Genomic DNA, 15631 nt, shown 5'->3' on the forward strand with positions numbered 1-15631 from the left:
AATTATATAACCATTTATCTCAAAATGAAATGTTCCATAAAATTTATTAATAGTATATACTGTATAAGTGTTAAATTATGAAATTTAGTGGTCTTATAGAGAATGTCTTTATTGTTTATTTTTAGGTCAATTTTGATCTCCTGCTTTTCAGGAGACTTTTTTTTTTTTTTACCCAGTGAAAGCTACATTCTCCAACATATTAAAGGCTGTGCATCTGCCATCCTTCACATTCCCATACCACTGCATAAATTATTTGTAACCTGTGCATTTTCATAAGTCACTGATTAAGTCAGACATATTTATAGAAGCTGACCCAATACTTTATCATGACTCAAGGAAAATGGTATAGCAGATAAGTGTCTTAAAGGAAGTCTATTATTACTAGGGTCCTGTCTGCCTGCCAAATCCAGGAATATTAGGTCTATAATTAAGTGACTTTTTCATTCCTATTTTATTCATCTGCCCGACTATAAATAGAGAATTCATATATATCCAGGTTGTGGGTATTTCATACTGATTGTCATCCCTTAGGGGCTGCGCTCTCCCTTTATTAAAGAGATTTAAACTGGGGTACATTGTGTGTTTTCAGCTCTTTGACCAAACAAATTACTGAAAGCTCACTCAAAATTAATAACTATTGTACTTTTAACTTAAAAGAAAATACTATTTTAGTTAAAATGTGAGGTAATAAACTAATTTTGTTTTTCATTTTTAGTCAGTCCTTCTAAAAAAGAAGCTTGAAGAACATCTGTAAGTATAAAAGCTGTTGAGGCTGATTCTTCTATAGTGGAACACATGTGCTTTGTGTTAGGTAGTTACGGTGTGTCTAGGCGTTGGCACAGGTGGCTCTTGAAGAAATAGAAAATTATAATACATATTATGAGAGTCTGAAGGGTCACTTCTCCCCAAGGTTCTCAGGTCAGAATGATGACTGCTTTAGAACTGCCTTCTCAAGTGAGACTTCAGGGTTTTCTGTCTTTGTGATAATCATAGTTAGGAGTTTGAGACACTCTAGATCATGGGTCAGACACCTCTTTCTATAAAGGGTCAGATAGTAATTGCTTTTTAGGAGTTGAAAGCTGGTCTCTGTCACAGCCACGGAGCTCTGCAGTTGTAGCTTGAAAACAGCCATAGACAATACATCAATTAATGGTTGTGACCATGTTGCAGTAAAACTTTATAGATACGAACAGGCAGCAGTCTGGTTTTGGCCCATGGGCTATAGCTTGCCAGCTCTAAAGTATTGCCAGCTTAATCTATTTATTTAAAAATAAAAGTTAAGAGACAAGGTCTTTTAAAAAAGAGACCCTGTCTTTAAGAGACTTTAAGGTCTTTAAGAGGCAGGGTCACTATGTTTCCCAGGCTGGACTTGAACTCCTGGTCTCAAGTGATCCTCCTGCTGCAGCCTTCTGAGTAGCTGGCATTACAAGTACATGCCACCACGCCCAGTCTAATCTTCTTTCTTAAGTAAATTTTTTAAAGTCTATAAAAGCTTGTCAGTAGATTTTCAAATATTTCCTGGAATTACAAACAAGGACTTTGTGGTATAAAAGATGAAGTAAATTTTAAAATATTCACATATGTTTTTTCATGAAGAAGAAGTCTTCTCTCTTTATCTTTAACTGAGGTTGACCATATTAGAGATGTTTCATAATTTTTCTTGCACCCAGTAACAACCTTAATCCTTCTCATCCTTTTCTAGCAAAACTCCGGGCAAGCATTGAATTAGTGACTGTGAATTAATAGCCTGTTAAAGTGTTACAACTTTACACTGTGCTAAACCAGACATCCTCAGTACCACAAAGATAATTTGGATTTATTCTACTAGGATGCGAAAGAAATTCTCTTCTGGCAATTTGCCTCATGCTATCCAGTTTGTGTTTTTGTGTTTTAAATGATAAATGTGGGAGACACAAGATACTCCTGGCGACAGATTTGCTAGCAATTCAAGCAGTGGGCAGATTCTTAATGTACTAGAACAGAAAACATTACCTTTGCCTTTTGTGAGATTACCTGCAATGAGAGTTTAGTACTGAATTCTGTCCTTTAAAAAAAAAATTCTCATTCCTTTATGGCAAAAAATATAATACCTGTCATTTCATAGAACTACCAACTGACCATTATTCTGTGCGCAGTCATTTACATGGTGAAAAATCTTCATCAGAAAGGATTTATTAGTGAAGATGGAGCCTGTATTAGTTCTTATAGCTACCATGTCAAATTACCATACACTAGGTGGTTTATGGCAACATAAATTTATTCTCTCATAGTTCTGGAGGCTAGAAGAACCAAGGTGGCAGCAGGCTGGTTCCTTCTAGAGGTTTGGAGGGACAATCTGCTCTGTGATCCTTCTTGTGGCTGGTAACCGCCAGCAGTCCTGATGTTTTTGGTTGTAGACAGATCACTCCCGTCTCTTTCTCCACCTTCACATGTCATTCTTTTCTCTGTATGTCTGTGTCTAATGACCTTCTTATAAGGATGCCAATCATTGGATTTAGGGCCTTCCCTGATCCAGCGTGCCCTCATCTTAGCTACTTACACCTGTAAACACCCAATTTCCAAATACTGTCATATTCATATATCCTAGGAATTAAAGCTTCAATTTTTCTTTTTAGGAGACACAATTCAGCCCACCACAGGAGCCACAGATATCTCCAAATATGGCCAGCCTCATGCATATTTAAAATGACAGTGGTCCAGGTGTGGTGGCTCACGCCTGTAATCCCAGCACTTTGGGAGGCCAAGCAGGTCAATCACTTGAGGGCAGGAGTTTGAGACCAGCCTGGCCAACATGGTGAAACTCTGTCTCTACTAAAAATACAAAAATTAGTGGGGCATGGTGGCGTGCACCTGTAATCCTAGCTACTCAGGAGGCTGAGGCAGTAGAATCACTTGAACCCAGAAACCAGAGGTTGCAGTGAGCCGAGATCACACCACTGCACTCCACCCTGAGCAACAGAGCAAGACTCTGTCTCAAAAAAAAAAAGAGAGAGAAAAGAAAAAAAAGTCGGGTGCGGTGGCTCACGCCTGTAATCCCAGCACTTTGAGAGGCCGAGGCAGGTGGATCACTCAAGGTCAGGAGTTCGAGACCAGCCTGGACAACATGGTGAAGCCTCATCTCTACTAGAAATACAAAAATTAGCCAGGCGTGGTGGCGCATGCCTGTAATCCCAGCTACTTGCAAGGCTGAGGCAGGATAATTGCTTGAACCCGGGAGGCAGAGGTTGCAGTGAGCCGAGGTCATGGCACTGCACTGCAGCCTGGGTGGCAGAGCAAGACTCCATCTAAAAAAAAAAAAAAAAAAACTACAATGGAGACCATTTTACACATCAAATTGTTAACATTTAAAAAATCCAACATACTGAGTATTGCCGAAGATGTTGAGCAATGGCAATTCTCATCCATTGGTGGTAGGAGCATACATCAGTCTGCTTAGTAAACCTGGACATGCCACATACTCTGTGACCTCTCAGTTCTACTATATATATCCTAGATTCCTAGAAATATTGTCCGTGCATACCAGGAGGCATTTAGAAGAAAGTATGGAAGAGCATTGTAATCACAGAAAAGTAAAAATAATATGCAAATGTTCACCAATTGGAAAATGATTGAATGAGGTATATTCAAACAATAGAATACCAAGCAATAGGGGAAATGTGAAATAAACCATGGCTAATACATCAACACAGATGAACCTCAAGAACATAGTGTTTAGTGAAAGATGCAAGTCAGAATAATACGTAATGATTAATGTATAAAATTTAAATTGCACAAAATTAAGTGCTCTCTCTCTCTCTCTCTATATATATATATATATATATATATTTTTTTTTTTTTTTTTTTTTTTTGAGACGGAGTCTCGCTCTGTCCCCCAGGCTGGAGTGCAGTGGCGCCATCTCAGCTCACTGCAAGCTCCGCTTCCCGGGTTCACGACATTCTCCTGCCTCAGCCTCCCGAGTAGCTAGGACCACAGGCATCTGCCACCACGCCTGGCTCATTTTTTATGTGTTTTTAGTAGAGACGAGGTTTCGCCGTCTTAGCCAGGATGGTCTTGATCTCCTGACCTCGTGATCCGCCCGCCTCGGCCTTCCAAAGTGCTGGGATTACAGATGTGAGCCACCGCGCCTGGCCTAAGCAATATATTTTTTAGGAATAGCACAAAGACAATAAAACCATCATGAATTTAATGAGAATGATTCAAATTCTGACTTTGGTTACCTCTGGGAAGAATATAGAGACATGCATGACTACTAAGTTTTGGGGATGATTTGTATTTATTTTTATTTTTATGTATTTAAACTATATTTATTTATTTATTTATTTATTTATTTATTTATTTATTTATTTTGAGATGGAGTTTCACTCTGTCACCCAGGCTGGACTGCAGTGGCATGATCTCGGCTGACTGCAACCTCCGCCTCCCGGGTTCAAGCAGGTCTCTGCCTTGGCCTCCCAAGTAGCTGGGATTACAGGCCCCCCCCCCACCACACCCAGCTCATTTTTGTACTTTTAGTAGAGACGGGGTTTCACCATGTTGGACAGGCTGGTCTTGAACTCCTGACCTTGTGAACCACTCACCTTGGCCTCTCAAAGTGCTGGGATTACAGGTGTGAGCCACCGCACCTGGTCTATTTATTTATTTATTTATTTATTTATTTATTTATTTTTATTTATTTTGAGATGGAGTCTCGCTCTGTCGCCCAGGCTGGAGTGCAGTGGTGTGATCTCGGCTCACTGCAAGCTCCGCCTCCCAGGTTCACGCCATTCTCCTGCCTCAGCCTCCCGAGTAGCTGGGACTACAGGCGCCCACCACCACGCCCAGCTAATTTTTTGTATTTTTAGTAGAGACGGGGTTTCACCGTGTTAGCCAGGATGGTCTTGTTCTCCTGACCTCGTGATCCGCCTGCCTCAGCCTCCCAAAGTGCTGGGATTACAGGTGTTAGCCACTGCGCCCAGCCTATTTATTTTTTTGAGACGGAGTCTCACTCTGTTGCCCAGGCTGGAGTGCAGTGGCGCAATCTCAGCTCACTGCAACCTCCGCCTCCCAGGTTCAAGCAATTCTCCCACCTTAGCCTCCCGAGTAGCTGGGACTACAGGCAAACACCACCATGCCCGGCTAATTTTTTGTATTTTAGTAGAGATGGGGTTTCACCATGTTGCCCAGGCTGGTCTCGAACTCCTGAGCTCAGGCAGTCTACCCACCTTGGCCTCCCAAAGTGCTAGGATTACAGGCATGAACCACTGTGCCCAGCCAATTTCTATTTTTTAACATGGTAGTGATTCATTGGGCTTAGTTGTATTATTCTTTTAACTGTTATATTGTATATGTTCTTTGTCATAGGTCATAAATGCATACAAGTCTCATCTTCAAAAAATTTATTGAGAAAGAAAAAGGTTTATTAAAGCATCATGCATAGAAAAGATCAGAAAGACATAAAGTGCTTTTTTTAATTAGTGATTTTCTATATCTTCCCATTTTTGCAGCCTTTTTTCCTAGTTATGTTACATAGTGCCATATTAAATATGATAAAGGGAAAATTACACATATTATCAAATACCAGGGGAAAATATCTCACTTTCAGTTAATTATTTAAATACCTTTATATTGGAATATAACATATAAAGTACACGTCTTAAGTTCCTAGATTTTTTTTTTTTTTTTTTTTTTTTGAGATGGAGTCTCACTCTGTCATCCAGGCTGGAGTACAGTGGCACCATCTTGGCTCACTGCAACCTCCGCCTCCCAGGTTCAAGCGATTCTCCCTCCCATGTAGCTGGGATTACAAGCACCCACCACCACACCCGGCTAATTTTTCTATTTTTAGCAGAGACTGGGTTTTGCCATGTTGGCCAGGCTGGCCTTGAACTCGTGATGTCAAGTGATCCGCCTGCCAAGGCCTCCCAAACCTAGGTGACCCGGATCGGTTCTTCATTCTTCCTCCCAGTAGATTGACCGCAAAACTAGCCACACAGCTGATCTGTATCACCTTCCACTCATTTTAACATCAGTGTACATAACAGAATTGTACATTGTTACCCCTTTGACTTCTTTTGTTCAACATTCTGTGAGATCTATTCATGTGGTTGAGTATATCATTAATTCATTTTTTTATTGATATGTAGTGTTCTATTTGTTAATTCTTATTTTTAGAACTTCATTTTTTTGCAACAAGATTTTGCATGGTAAAACCTTTGCAAAGTTATCTAAATATTCCTAGAAAAAATGTATACCCTCTCTTTATGCAGGTCTATCTAAATTAAATGACTACTTTTTCAAACAGAGGAATTTTTTTGTCTTTATTTTTTACTTATTTTTTAAATATATTAAATTTGTGTTTTGTCTTTTCATATATGTTTCATATCACTTGCATGCAATGCAAGTGTAATCCAAATATAAGGAACTCAGATCTTTAATTTGAACTGGAAAAAATTACAGAAGCAGTAGTAGGTGATGTTTACCTGTTTGTTACAGAGAGAAGCTGCATGAGGCCAATAATGAACTACAGAAGAAGAGAGCCATTATTGAAGATCTCGAGCCAAGATTTAACAACAGCTGTGAGTTTTCCTAATTAGGATAGTTTTTAAGTGGGCTTGCTGTATACTGCCATAGTGATAGTGAGTTTACATAATTTTTAATTATTTATTTTTTATTTTTTATTTTTTGAGATGGAGTCTCACTGTCACCCAGGCTGGAGTGCAGTGGCGCGATCTTGGTTCACTGCAAGCTTTGCCTTTTGGGTTCTTGCCATTCTCCTGCCTCAGCCTCCTGAGTAGCTGGGACTACAGGCGCCCGCCACTACGCCCGGCTAATTTTTTGTATTTTTAGTAGAGATGGGGTTTCACCATGTTAGCCAGGATGGTTTCGATCTCCTGACCTCGTGATCTGCCCACCTCGGCCTCCCAAAGTGCTGAGATTACAGGCATGAGCCACTGTGCCCAGCCTGTTTATTTATTTTTGAGATAGGGTCTGGCTGTGTTGCCCAGACTGGAGCAAATGGTATGATCACAGCTCACTGCAGTCTTGACCTCCCATGCTCAAGCCATCCTTCTACCTAACCACCCCCCCAATAGCTGGGATACAGGCATAAGCCACCCTGCCCGGCTAATTTTTATAATTTTTTGTAGAGACGGGATTTTGCCATGTTGCCCAGGCTAGTTTTGAACTTCTGAGCTCAAGTCACTTGCCCACCTCAGTCTCCCAAAGTACTGGGATTACAGATGTGAGCAACCACACCTGGCCTATATTAAATTTTTATTTAAGAAATAGGCTCTATTGGCTGGGTATGGTAGCTCATGCCTGTAATCCTAGCAATTTGGCAGGCCAAGGTAGGAGGATTGCTTGAGCCCAGGAGTTCAAGACCAGCCTGGGGAACACAGCAAGACCCTGTCTCACAAAAAAGAAAGAAGGCCAGCAACGGTGGCTCACTCCTGTAATCCTAGCACTTATTTGGGAGGCCGAGGTGGGTGGATTGCCTGAGCTCAGGAGTTTGAGACCAGCCTGGGCGACGTGGTAAAAGCCCATCTCTACTAAAAATACAAAAAATTAGCTGGGGGTGGTGGCACACACCTGTAGACCCAGCTACTCGGGAGGCTGAGGCAGGAGAATCGCGTGAGCCCAGGAGGCAGAGGTTGGAGTGAGCCGAGATCTCGCCACTGTGCTCCAGTGAGACTGTCTCCAAAAAAAAAAAGAAAGAAAGAAATAGGCTCTATTTACATATAGGGAGTATATAATCATCTTTATAATGTCTTTCTGATTGTACTTTGAATTTTTCGTTAACTCTGTATTCTAATGAATATTATATGATGTTAAGATATTTTCATAATGTAGTTCCATGTAAGTCATCCAGACTTGTGCTTCCCAAATATTTACTCCTGTAGGTAGCTTGATTTTGTTAACTCTTTTGTATTAATAAAGAGATAAGAGGTGAGAGAACAGACTTATTTTTATTATGGTAAAATATACAAAACACACCCATTTTAAGCCATTTTTAGTGTATAGTCCAGTGACATTAAGGACATTCACATAGCACAACTCTCACTTTTACCCATCTACAAAACTGTATCATCTCAAACCGAAGTTCTCTATCATTAAACAATAACTCTCCCTTCCTCCCTCTCCCCAGCCGCTAATAACCACTATTCCATTTTCTGTCTCTGAATTTGACTATTCTAGGTCACTCATATAAGTAGAATCATATAATATTTGTCCTTTTGTATCTGGTTTATTTCACTTAACATAATGTCTCCATATCATAGCATGTGTCATAACTAAGGCTGAATAATATTATATCTATGTACTACATTTTGTTTATCCATTCATCCCTCATGGATTCTTTATTTATGTACTTCCATACTGGAGTTTTTATTTATTTATAAGAAAATCTTTTTGTAAAAAAAAAAAAAAAATTCTGAATTTTTTAAAAATAAAATTATGTGTAAAAATAGACCAGTCTCTCAAAGCTGTTAACTATTTGTTATTAGTCAATTAAAATATTTTTTAAATTGTGGTAATCTAAAATAAATTTATTTATATTATAACAATTTATATATATTATCTAAATATATATATTTTACTATGTCTCATCTGCAGCCTTAAAAATTGAAGAATTACAAGAAGCTTTACGAAAGAAAGAGGAAGAAATGAAGCAAATGGAAGAACGATACAAAAAATACTTAGAGAAAGCCAAAAGTGTAAGTATGAATTTTGTAGGCATCTCACTCTACCTTCTGATCACATTTCAGTGAAGTCTCAAATATAATGGACGGACACTACAGCAACTTCTTAATGCAGAAAACTCTCAGGAGAAGAACAAATCTTGTAACAAACAAAAAGAACCTGAGCAACAAGCAGTGGTCAAAATAGGTCATTCCATGGATTACTTATTAATTACCAAGAGGAAAATGTACTTTGTGTGGGAAATGAGTGGCACTTGCCACCTTATTAGTCATCAAAATTAACAACACCAATTAATGACAGGACAGCCAATATCCTGTGCCTCTTGATGGAGTATCGTTGTAAATAATAGTTAACCTGAATTTAAGCAACCTTCTATTTCCAGTTCACAGGCAAAATAAGGTTTATTGGAACAATAACACGTTCAGGAAACCATCAGGTAAATTCAAAATTTGGAATAGAAGTCACTGTCATGAAAACAAGAACAGGCCGTGGATTGTGGGAGAGCACAGGACCCATTCTAATTGAAAAGAGCCCCCTGCTAATTGCCAAATCAAGGCATTCATCTCTGAGTCCTGGACTGGGGGTTAAGGGGGTCAATTTTCTTTTTTTTTTGAGATGGAGTCTCGCTCTGTCGCCCAGGCTGGAGTGCAGTGGCACGCTCTTGGCTCACTGCAAGCTCCGCCTCCCGGGTTCACACCATTCTCCTGCCTCAGCCTCCCGAGTAGCTGGTACTACAGGCGCCTGCCACCACACTCGGCTAATATTTTGTATTTTTTAGTAGAGACAGGGTTTCACTGTGTTAGCCAGGATGGGCTCGATCTCCTGACCTCGTGATCCGCCCGCCTCGGCCTCCCAAAGTGCTGGGATTACAGGTGTGAGCCACCGTGCCTGGCCAAGGGGGTCAGTTTTCTTACAGATGATAATGCTTTGTGATTATGTAAGTTAATATCTTTAAGGAGATTTGTGCTCAAGTATTTAAAGGTTATGCATTATGAGGCCTGAATAACTTATTTGGGAGACTTTAAAATAGCCTCCCAAATAAGTAACAGCATGTGTGTGTGTGTGTGGAGAGAAATCAAATATGGCAGTGAAGCAATTGGTGAGTCTAGGTTAAAGGTAAATGGATTTTTATTCTACCCTTTCAAGTTTTCTATGGGCTTGAACATTTTGATAGTAAAAGTATTAGGGGAGCTGGGCACAGTGGCTCACGCCTGTAATCCTGTCGCTGTAGGAGGTCAAGGCTGGAGGATTGCTTTAGCCCAGGAGTTTGAGGTCAGTCTGGGCAACATATCCAGACTCCGTCTCTACAAAAAAAAGTTTTAAAAAATTAGCTGGTCATGGTGGCATGCACCTGTAATCCTAGCTGTTCAGGAGGCTGGGGCAGGAAAATCACTTGAGCCCTGTGGTTCAAGGCTGCAGTGGGCTATGATCACATCACCGCACTCCAGCCTAGGTGACAGAGCAAGGCTCTGTCTTTAAAAATAAAATAAAACTAAATAAAAATATTGGGTGGAGAAGTAAAAAGACCTTTCCCAGTAGTCCTCTAGTTGGCCAGCCAGAATCACATCCAATGTCCATGCCCAAACAGGATTGCCAGCAGAGGAAGAAATGGGGCCACAGTGATAGGCTTACACCAGTCAGGACCCTCTCCCCAAAGTACGTATCTGATCAGAGACAGAAGTCTAGCAGACCAGATCAGAGGAAAGGAAAAGAGTAGACCACTGTCAGTAGTGTCCGCTGTACAGACACATGTCATTTAATAACAGGGACACGTTCTGAGAAATGCATCCTTAGGTGATTTTGTCATTGTGCAAACATTGTAGAGTGTACTTATGCAAAACTGTATGCTATAGTTTAGTACACAACTAGGCTATATGGTATGGAGTATTGCTTCTAGGTACAAACCTGTACAGCACATTACTGTACTGAATAGTATAAGGAAATAGTTACACAATGTTATTTTTGTGATAGGACTTTTTCAGCTCCTTATAATCTTACGGGACCACCATCATATATGTGGTTCATCGTTGACTGAAACATCATTATGTGGTACATGACTGCATTTATTAATTTTAAGCCAGAATCACTTTTTATAATTGGTTCTTTATATAAGTAAAAAGTTTTATGTTTGTACAAATATTATGCACCCATAAAAAATTTTTACTTCAAGTTACAACAATTAATACTATTTCATACATTTACTTTTAATTTTTTTTAGACAGATTCTTGCTCTGTTGCCCAGGCTGGAGCACAGTGACATGATCTCAGCTCACTGCAGCCTCAACCTCCCAGGCTCAAGTGATCGTCCTGCCTCAGCCTCCAGAGTAGCTGGGACTATAGGGGTGCACCACCACACCCAGCTAATTTTTTAAACACTTTTTGTAGAGATGGTTCTCACTATGTTGCCCAGGCTGGTCTCAAACTCCTGAGCTAAAGTGATCCACCTGCCTCAGCCTCCCAAAGTGCTGTGATTACAGGCATGAGCCACCACTCCAGGCCGCATTTACTTTTTAAAATACCCTTGTAAGATAACCTTTGATTTTTCATAAGTTTATCCTTTTATTTTAAAAAAATAGTCATTCTTTTCTTAAACGTTACATTCTTTAAGTTTGAGACTTTTTAAATTTTTCTTTTATTATTTTTTGCAGGTCATCCGTACTTTAGATCCTAAACAGAATCAAGGAGCAGCACCAGAAATACAAGCTCTTAAAAATCAGCTCCAGGAACGAGACCGACTGTTCCACTCATTAGAGGTAGTTTACTATACTGTACAATAAAATAATTGTGTTTTGATTTTAATGTTCTGGGAGCCTTGTTTTATTTTACAATTGTGTTCATGAGTTTTAACAATTAATTGTAAGTATTTTATTTATATTGAGTTATTTTATATCTTTACATATTTACATGTGCTTTTTTTTTTTTTTTAGAAAGAATATGAGAAAACAAAGAGTCAGAGAGAGATGGAAGAGAAATATATTGTTAGTGCCTGGTACAATATGGTAAGAAAATAGTACTTTGGAGCATAATGAAAACTTCAATGAATATGTAATACTTATTATATTCCCTTTACTGTAGAAGTCACTCTACCAAATGAATCTGAAAGTAATTGCTATCCTAACATACACTAACAGAATCTTAATGTTATTTCTGAACTGAAAAGCAACTATGAGAACCACTGTAAACAGGGTTAGAGCATTTTGAAAACATTATTTCTAGAGGATAGAAAGATAAATGTCAGTCTAATTTCTGTCCCTCAGAGACTTTATTGTAAGAAAAGGGACATTAATACCATCTAAACACAGATGCAATAGTTTTTGTTTTGTGGGATTATTTCAGTGTCTTTGCAGGATGGTATTTGATTGAGGGTAGTTTATCTCATGGGGTTTGGAAAATGTTCACAATGTCAGACCCTGAACCACTGCAGGTTTTGAAATTGAATATCCCAACACAAAAACTAATGCTCATCAGCATCCTGGTTGGGATGTGAATAGTTACGGATTTTAAAGAGTGCTGCACTTCTGAAGTATTTTTTCAAGACTTTCTGTCTTCCTTTTGTTTTTTGTTCTTCCCAATAAGACCACTTCTGCCTTTAAAAAATGTTAGTTGGCCAGGCGTGATAGCTCACTTCTGTAATCCCAGCATTTTGGGAGGCCAGGTGGGCGGATCACGAGGTCAGAAGTTTGAGACCAGCCTGGACAACGTGGTGAAACCCTGTCTCTACTAAAAATACAAAAATTAGCTGGGCATGGTGGCACATGCTTGTAATCCCAGCTACTTGGGAGGCTGAGGCAGGAGAATCGCTTGAACTTGGGAAGCAGAGGTTGCAATGAGCCGAGATTGTGCCATTGCATTCCAGCCTGGGTGACACAGCAAGACTGTCTCAAAAAAAAAAAAAAAAAAAAAAGTTGTCCAAGACAAGAAATGGGACCAGATTCCATTTATTTATTTATTTATTTTTGAGATAGAGTCTCGCTGTGTATCCTAGGCTGGAGTGCAGTGGTGTGATCTCAGCTCACTGCAACCTCCACCTCCCAGGTTCAAGCGATTCTTCTGCCTCAGCCTTCCAAGTAGCTGGGACTACAGATGCCTGCCAGCACGCCCGAATAATTTTTGTATTTTTAGTAGAGACAGGTTTTCACCATATTGGCCAGGCTGGTCTCGAACTCCTGACCTTGTGATCCACCTGCCTTGGCCTCCCAAATGCTGGGATTACAGGCGTGAGCCACCGCACCCAGCCCCAGATTCCTTTTAACATCCCACTGTGACCCTGTAGCTCTGTTACTGGCACAGTACCATTGTTTTTGTTTTACAGTTATAATTGATAACTGCCTCTTAAAGGTTAGTGTCCCTGGCCTCTGAACACTGTGATTTGATCTTTGTCAAAAATTCATAAATTTCATTATATATTATTTTCACATCTGTATTTGCCTTGGTCAAAACTGCATATCTATGGCTGGGTGCGGTGGCTAATGCCTGTAATCATGGCACTTTGGGAGTCTGAGGCAGGCAGATCACCTGAGGTCAGGAATTTGAGACCAGCCTGGCCACAACATGGTAAAACCCCGTCTCTACTAAAAATACAAAAATTAGCCAGGCATGGTGGCACATGCCTCTAGTCCCAGCTACTCAGGAGGCTGAGGCACAAGAATCGCTTAAACCCGGGAGGCGGAAGTTGGGATTGCACCACTTTACTCCAGCCTGGGTGACAGAGTGAGACTCTGTCTCAAAAAAAAACAAAAAACAAAAACTGCATATCTAAGATTTTATTGCAATTTTAAAACCAGAGAGGAAATCGTATCAGAGTTAGAATACTATTATTGACAAATATAGGCTATGCACGATGGCTCACACCTGTAATCCCAGCACTTTGGGAGGCCAAGGTGGGCGGGTCACCTGAGCTCAGGAGTTGGAGACCAGCCTGGCCAACATGGTGAAACCCCATCTCTACTAAAAACACAGAAATTAGCAGGTTGTGGTGGCGGGTGCCTGTAATCCCAGGTACTCCAGAGGCTGAGGCAGGAGAATCGCCTGAACCCAGGAGGTGGAGGTTGCAGTGAGCCGAGATCACACCACTGCCCTCCAGCCTTGACGACAGAGCGAGACTCCGTCTCAGAAAACAAACAAACAAATACAGATTTCTTGAAAATTAAAATTCAAAAAATAGAAAAAATAAAACTATATATTTAAAGAAATTCTCTGGGAATTAGTCCTGACTTTTAAACTATTCTGTCTCTTCCCTGTCCTCCTGGAAGCTTAGTGTTAGCAATCTAGGAGCTCTGCATTTTAGGCCTTATTAATAATTTCATATTACTATTATTATTTTTTGAGGCGGAGTCTCACTTTGTCACCCAGGCTGGAGTGCAGTGGTGCAATCTTGGCTCACTGCAACCTCCGCCTCCCGGGTTCAAGCAAGTCTCTGCCTTAGCCTCCCGAGTAACTGGGGTTATAGGCGCCTGCCACCACGCCTGGCTAATTTTTGTATTTTTAGTAGAGACAGGGTTTCACCATCTTGGCCAGGCTGTTCTTGAATTCCTGACCTCGTGATTCACCCGCCTCAGCCTCCCAAAGTGCTGGATTACAGGCATGAGCCACCCCACCAAGCCCAATAATCTCATATTCTGGATTGATTTTTATGACTTCACATATTTTGTTTCTTATGGAGCCAGAATGATTTATTCTGTGAAGCGGTACTAAAGAATAGTCCTAATTTGTTTTTTTTTTTTTAAATGGAGTCTTTCTCTGTCGCCCAGGCTGGAGTGCAGTGGCACAATCTCGGCTCACTATAAGCTCCGACTCCTGGGTTCACGCCATCCTCTTGCCTCAGCCTCCCGAGTAGCTGGGACTACAGGCGCCCGACATCACGCCTGGCTAATTTTTTGTATTTTGTTTAGTAGAAACAGGGTTTCACCGTTTTAGCCAGGATGGTCTCAATCTCCTGACTTCATGATCCACCCTCCTCGGCCTCCCAATGTGCTGGGATTACAGGCATGAGCCACCGCGCCCGGCCAGAATAGTCCTAATTTTTAACTCTTCAGAGAGTGAAGGAATAACTCCAAATAGACTCCCAGAAGTTATGTTCAGATAAGTAAACCATCATGCTTACATTCAGAAAGTTCTGCTTCTCAGGTAACTTAAATGGAAATGGAAATGATGAGTGCTGGGAAGAGGTATTAAGTAGCTCAGAGAATGCCCTTGCAATAGACTGAGGTCTTTAACCTATGTGAAGAATTTGAATAAATTGCTTGAAATGTGAAAGTGGAAAAATGAGAATATTTAAATAAAATACAAATTTTTAATATATGTAGCCAAATGTATAAGTTAAAGATTACCAATAAATATTTGTCAGTTTTATTCAAAACTTTAAATTCTCTGATTTCAAGTTGAGTTTAAAAACATATTTTAGATTTTTCTTATTTGGAAAATATTATGTATTTGGGTTGATAGGATAGACTGAAATTGTATTAAAAATGCAAAGCTGAGGTTGGGCGCATGGGCTCACGCCTGTAATTCCAGTACTTTGAGTGGCCAAGGTGGGAGGATCTCTTGAACCCAGGAGTTCGAGACCAGCCTGGGCAACATGGCAAGACTCCGTCTAAAAAAAAAAATGAAAAAAGATAAAACAATGCAAAGCCATGACCTGTTTTCCCTAGAAACCAGCTAGTGATGTATCTTCCAGCCTTCTGTCTTCTGCACATCCTTCATTGCATCCCGTAGTTTGGCTTTTCCACCTGGCTCTCCTTTTGCCTCTTGATTGCTTTTTTCTTCCTTGCTGCCAGCTTCTGCTTATGCCCAGCAGTTTACTTGCATTCAGTCATTGGTGAGATTAAACAGCAGCTCTCAGTTCTTTCATTTTTGTTGTTGTTGTTATCGTTTTTGAGCCAAGTTCTCGCACTGTTCCCATGCTACAGTGCGGTGGTGTAATCACGGCTCACTGCAGCCTCAACCTCCTGGGCT

The 15631-nt window shown here is 40.4% G+C and overlaps 1 protein-coding gene across 4 annotated transcripts in view; it reads left to right on the forward strand.

Moving 5' to 3' along the window:
• Nucleotides 1-15631, forward strand: part of HOOK3 (hook microtubule tethering protein 3) — a 133311-nt gene that overhangs the window by 104509 nt on the left and 13171 nt on the right. For 3 of the 4 annotated variants that reach the window (XM_034966029.3, XM_034966031.3, XM_055116525.2), the window contains exons 17-21: nucleotides 716-750; nucleotides 6473-6555; nucleotides 8591-8691; nucleotides 11326-11430; nucleotides 11605-11676. In XM_034966029.3, the coding sequence (XP_034821920.1) occupies nucleotides 716-750; nucleotides 6473-6555; nucleotides 8591-8691; nucleotides 11326-11430; nucleotides 11605-11676 (396 nt within the window). The remainder of the gene's footprint in view (nucleotides 1-715; nucleotides 751-6472; nucleotides 6556-8590; nucleotides 8692-11325; nucleotides 11431-11604; nucleotides 11677-15631) is intronic. The other variant, XM_034966032.3, reaches the window with a different exon arrangement.

Source organism: Pan paniscus, chromosome 7 (genome assembly GCF_029289425.2).
Source record: "Pan paniscus chromosome 7, NHGRI_mPanPan1-v2.0_pri, whole genome shotgun sequence".
In the NCBI taxonomy this organism is placed as follows: Eukaryota; Metazoa; Chordata; class Mammalia; order Primates; family Hominidae; genus Pan; species Pan paniscus.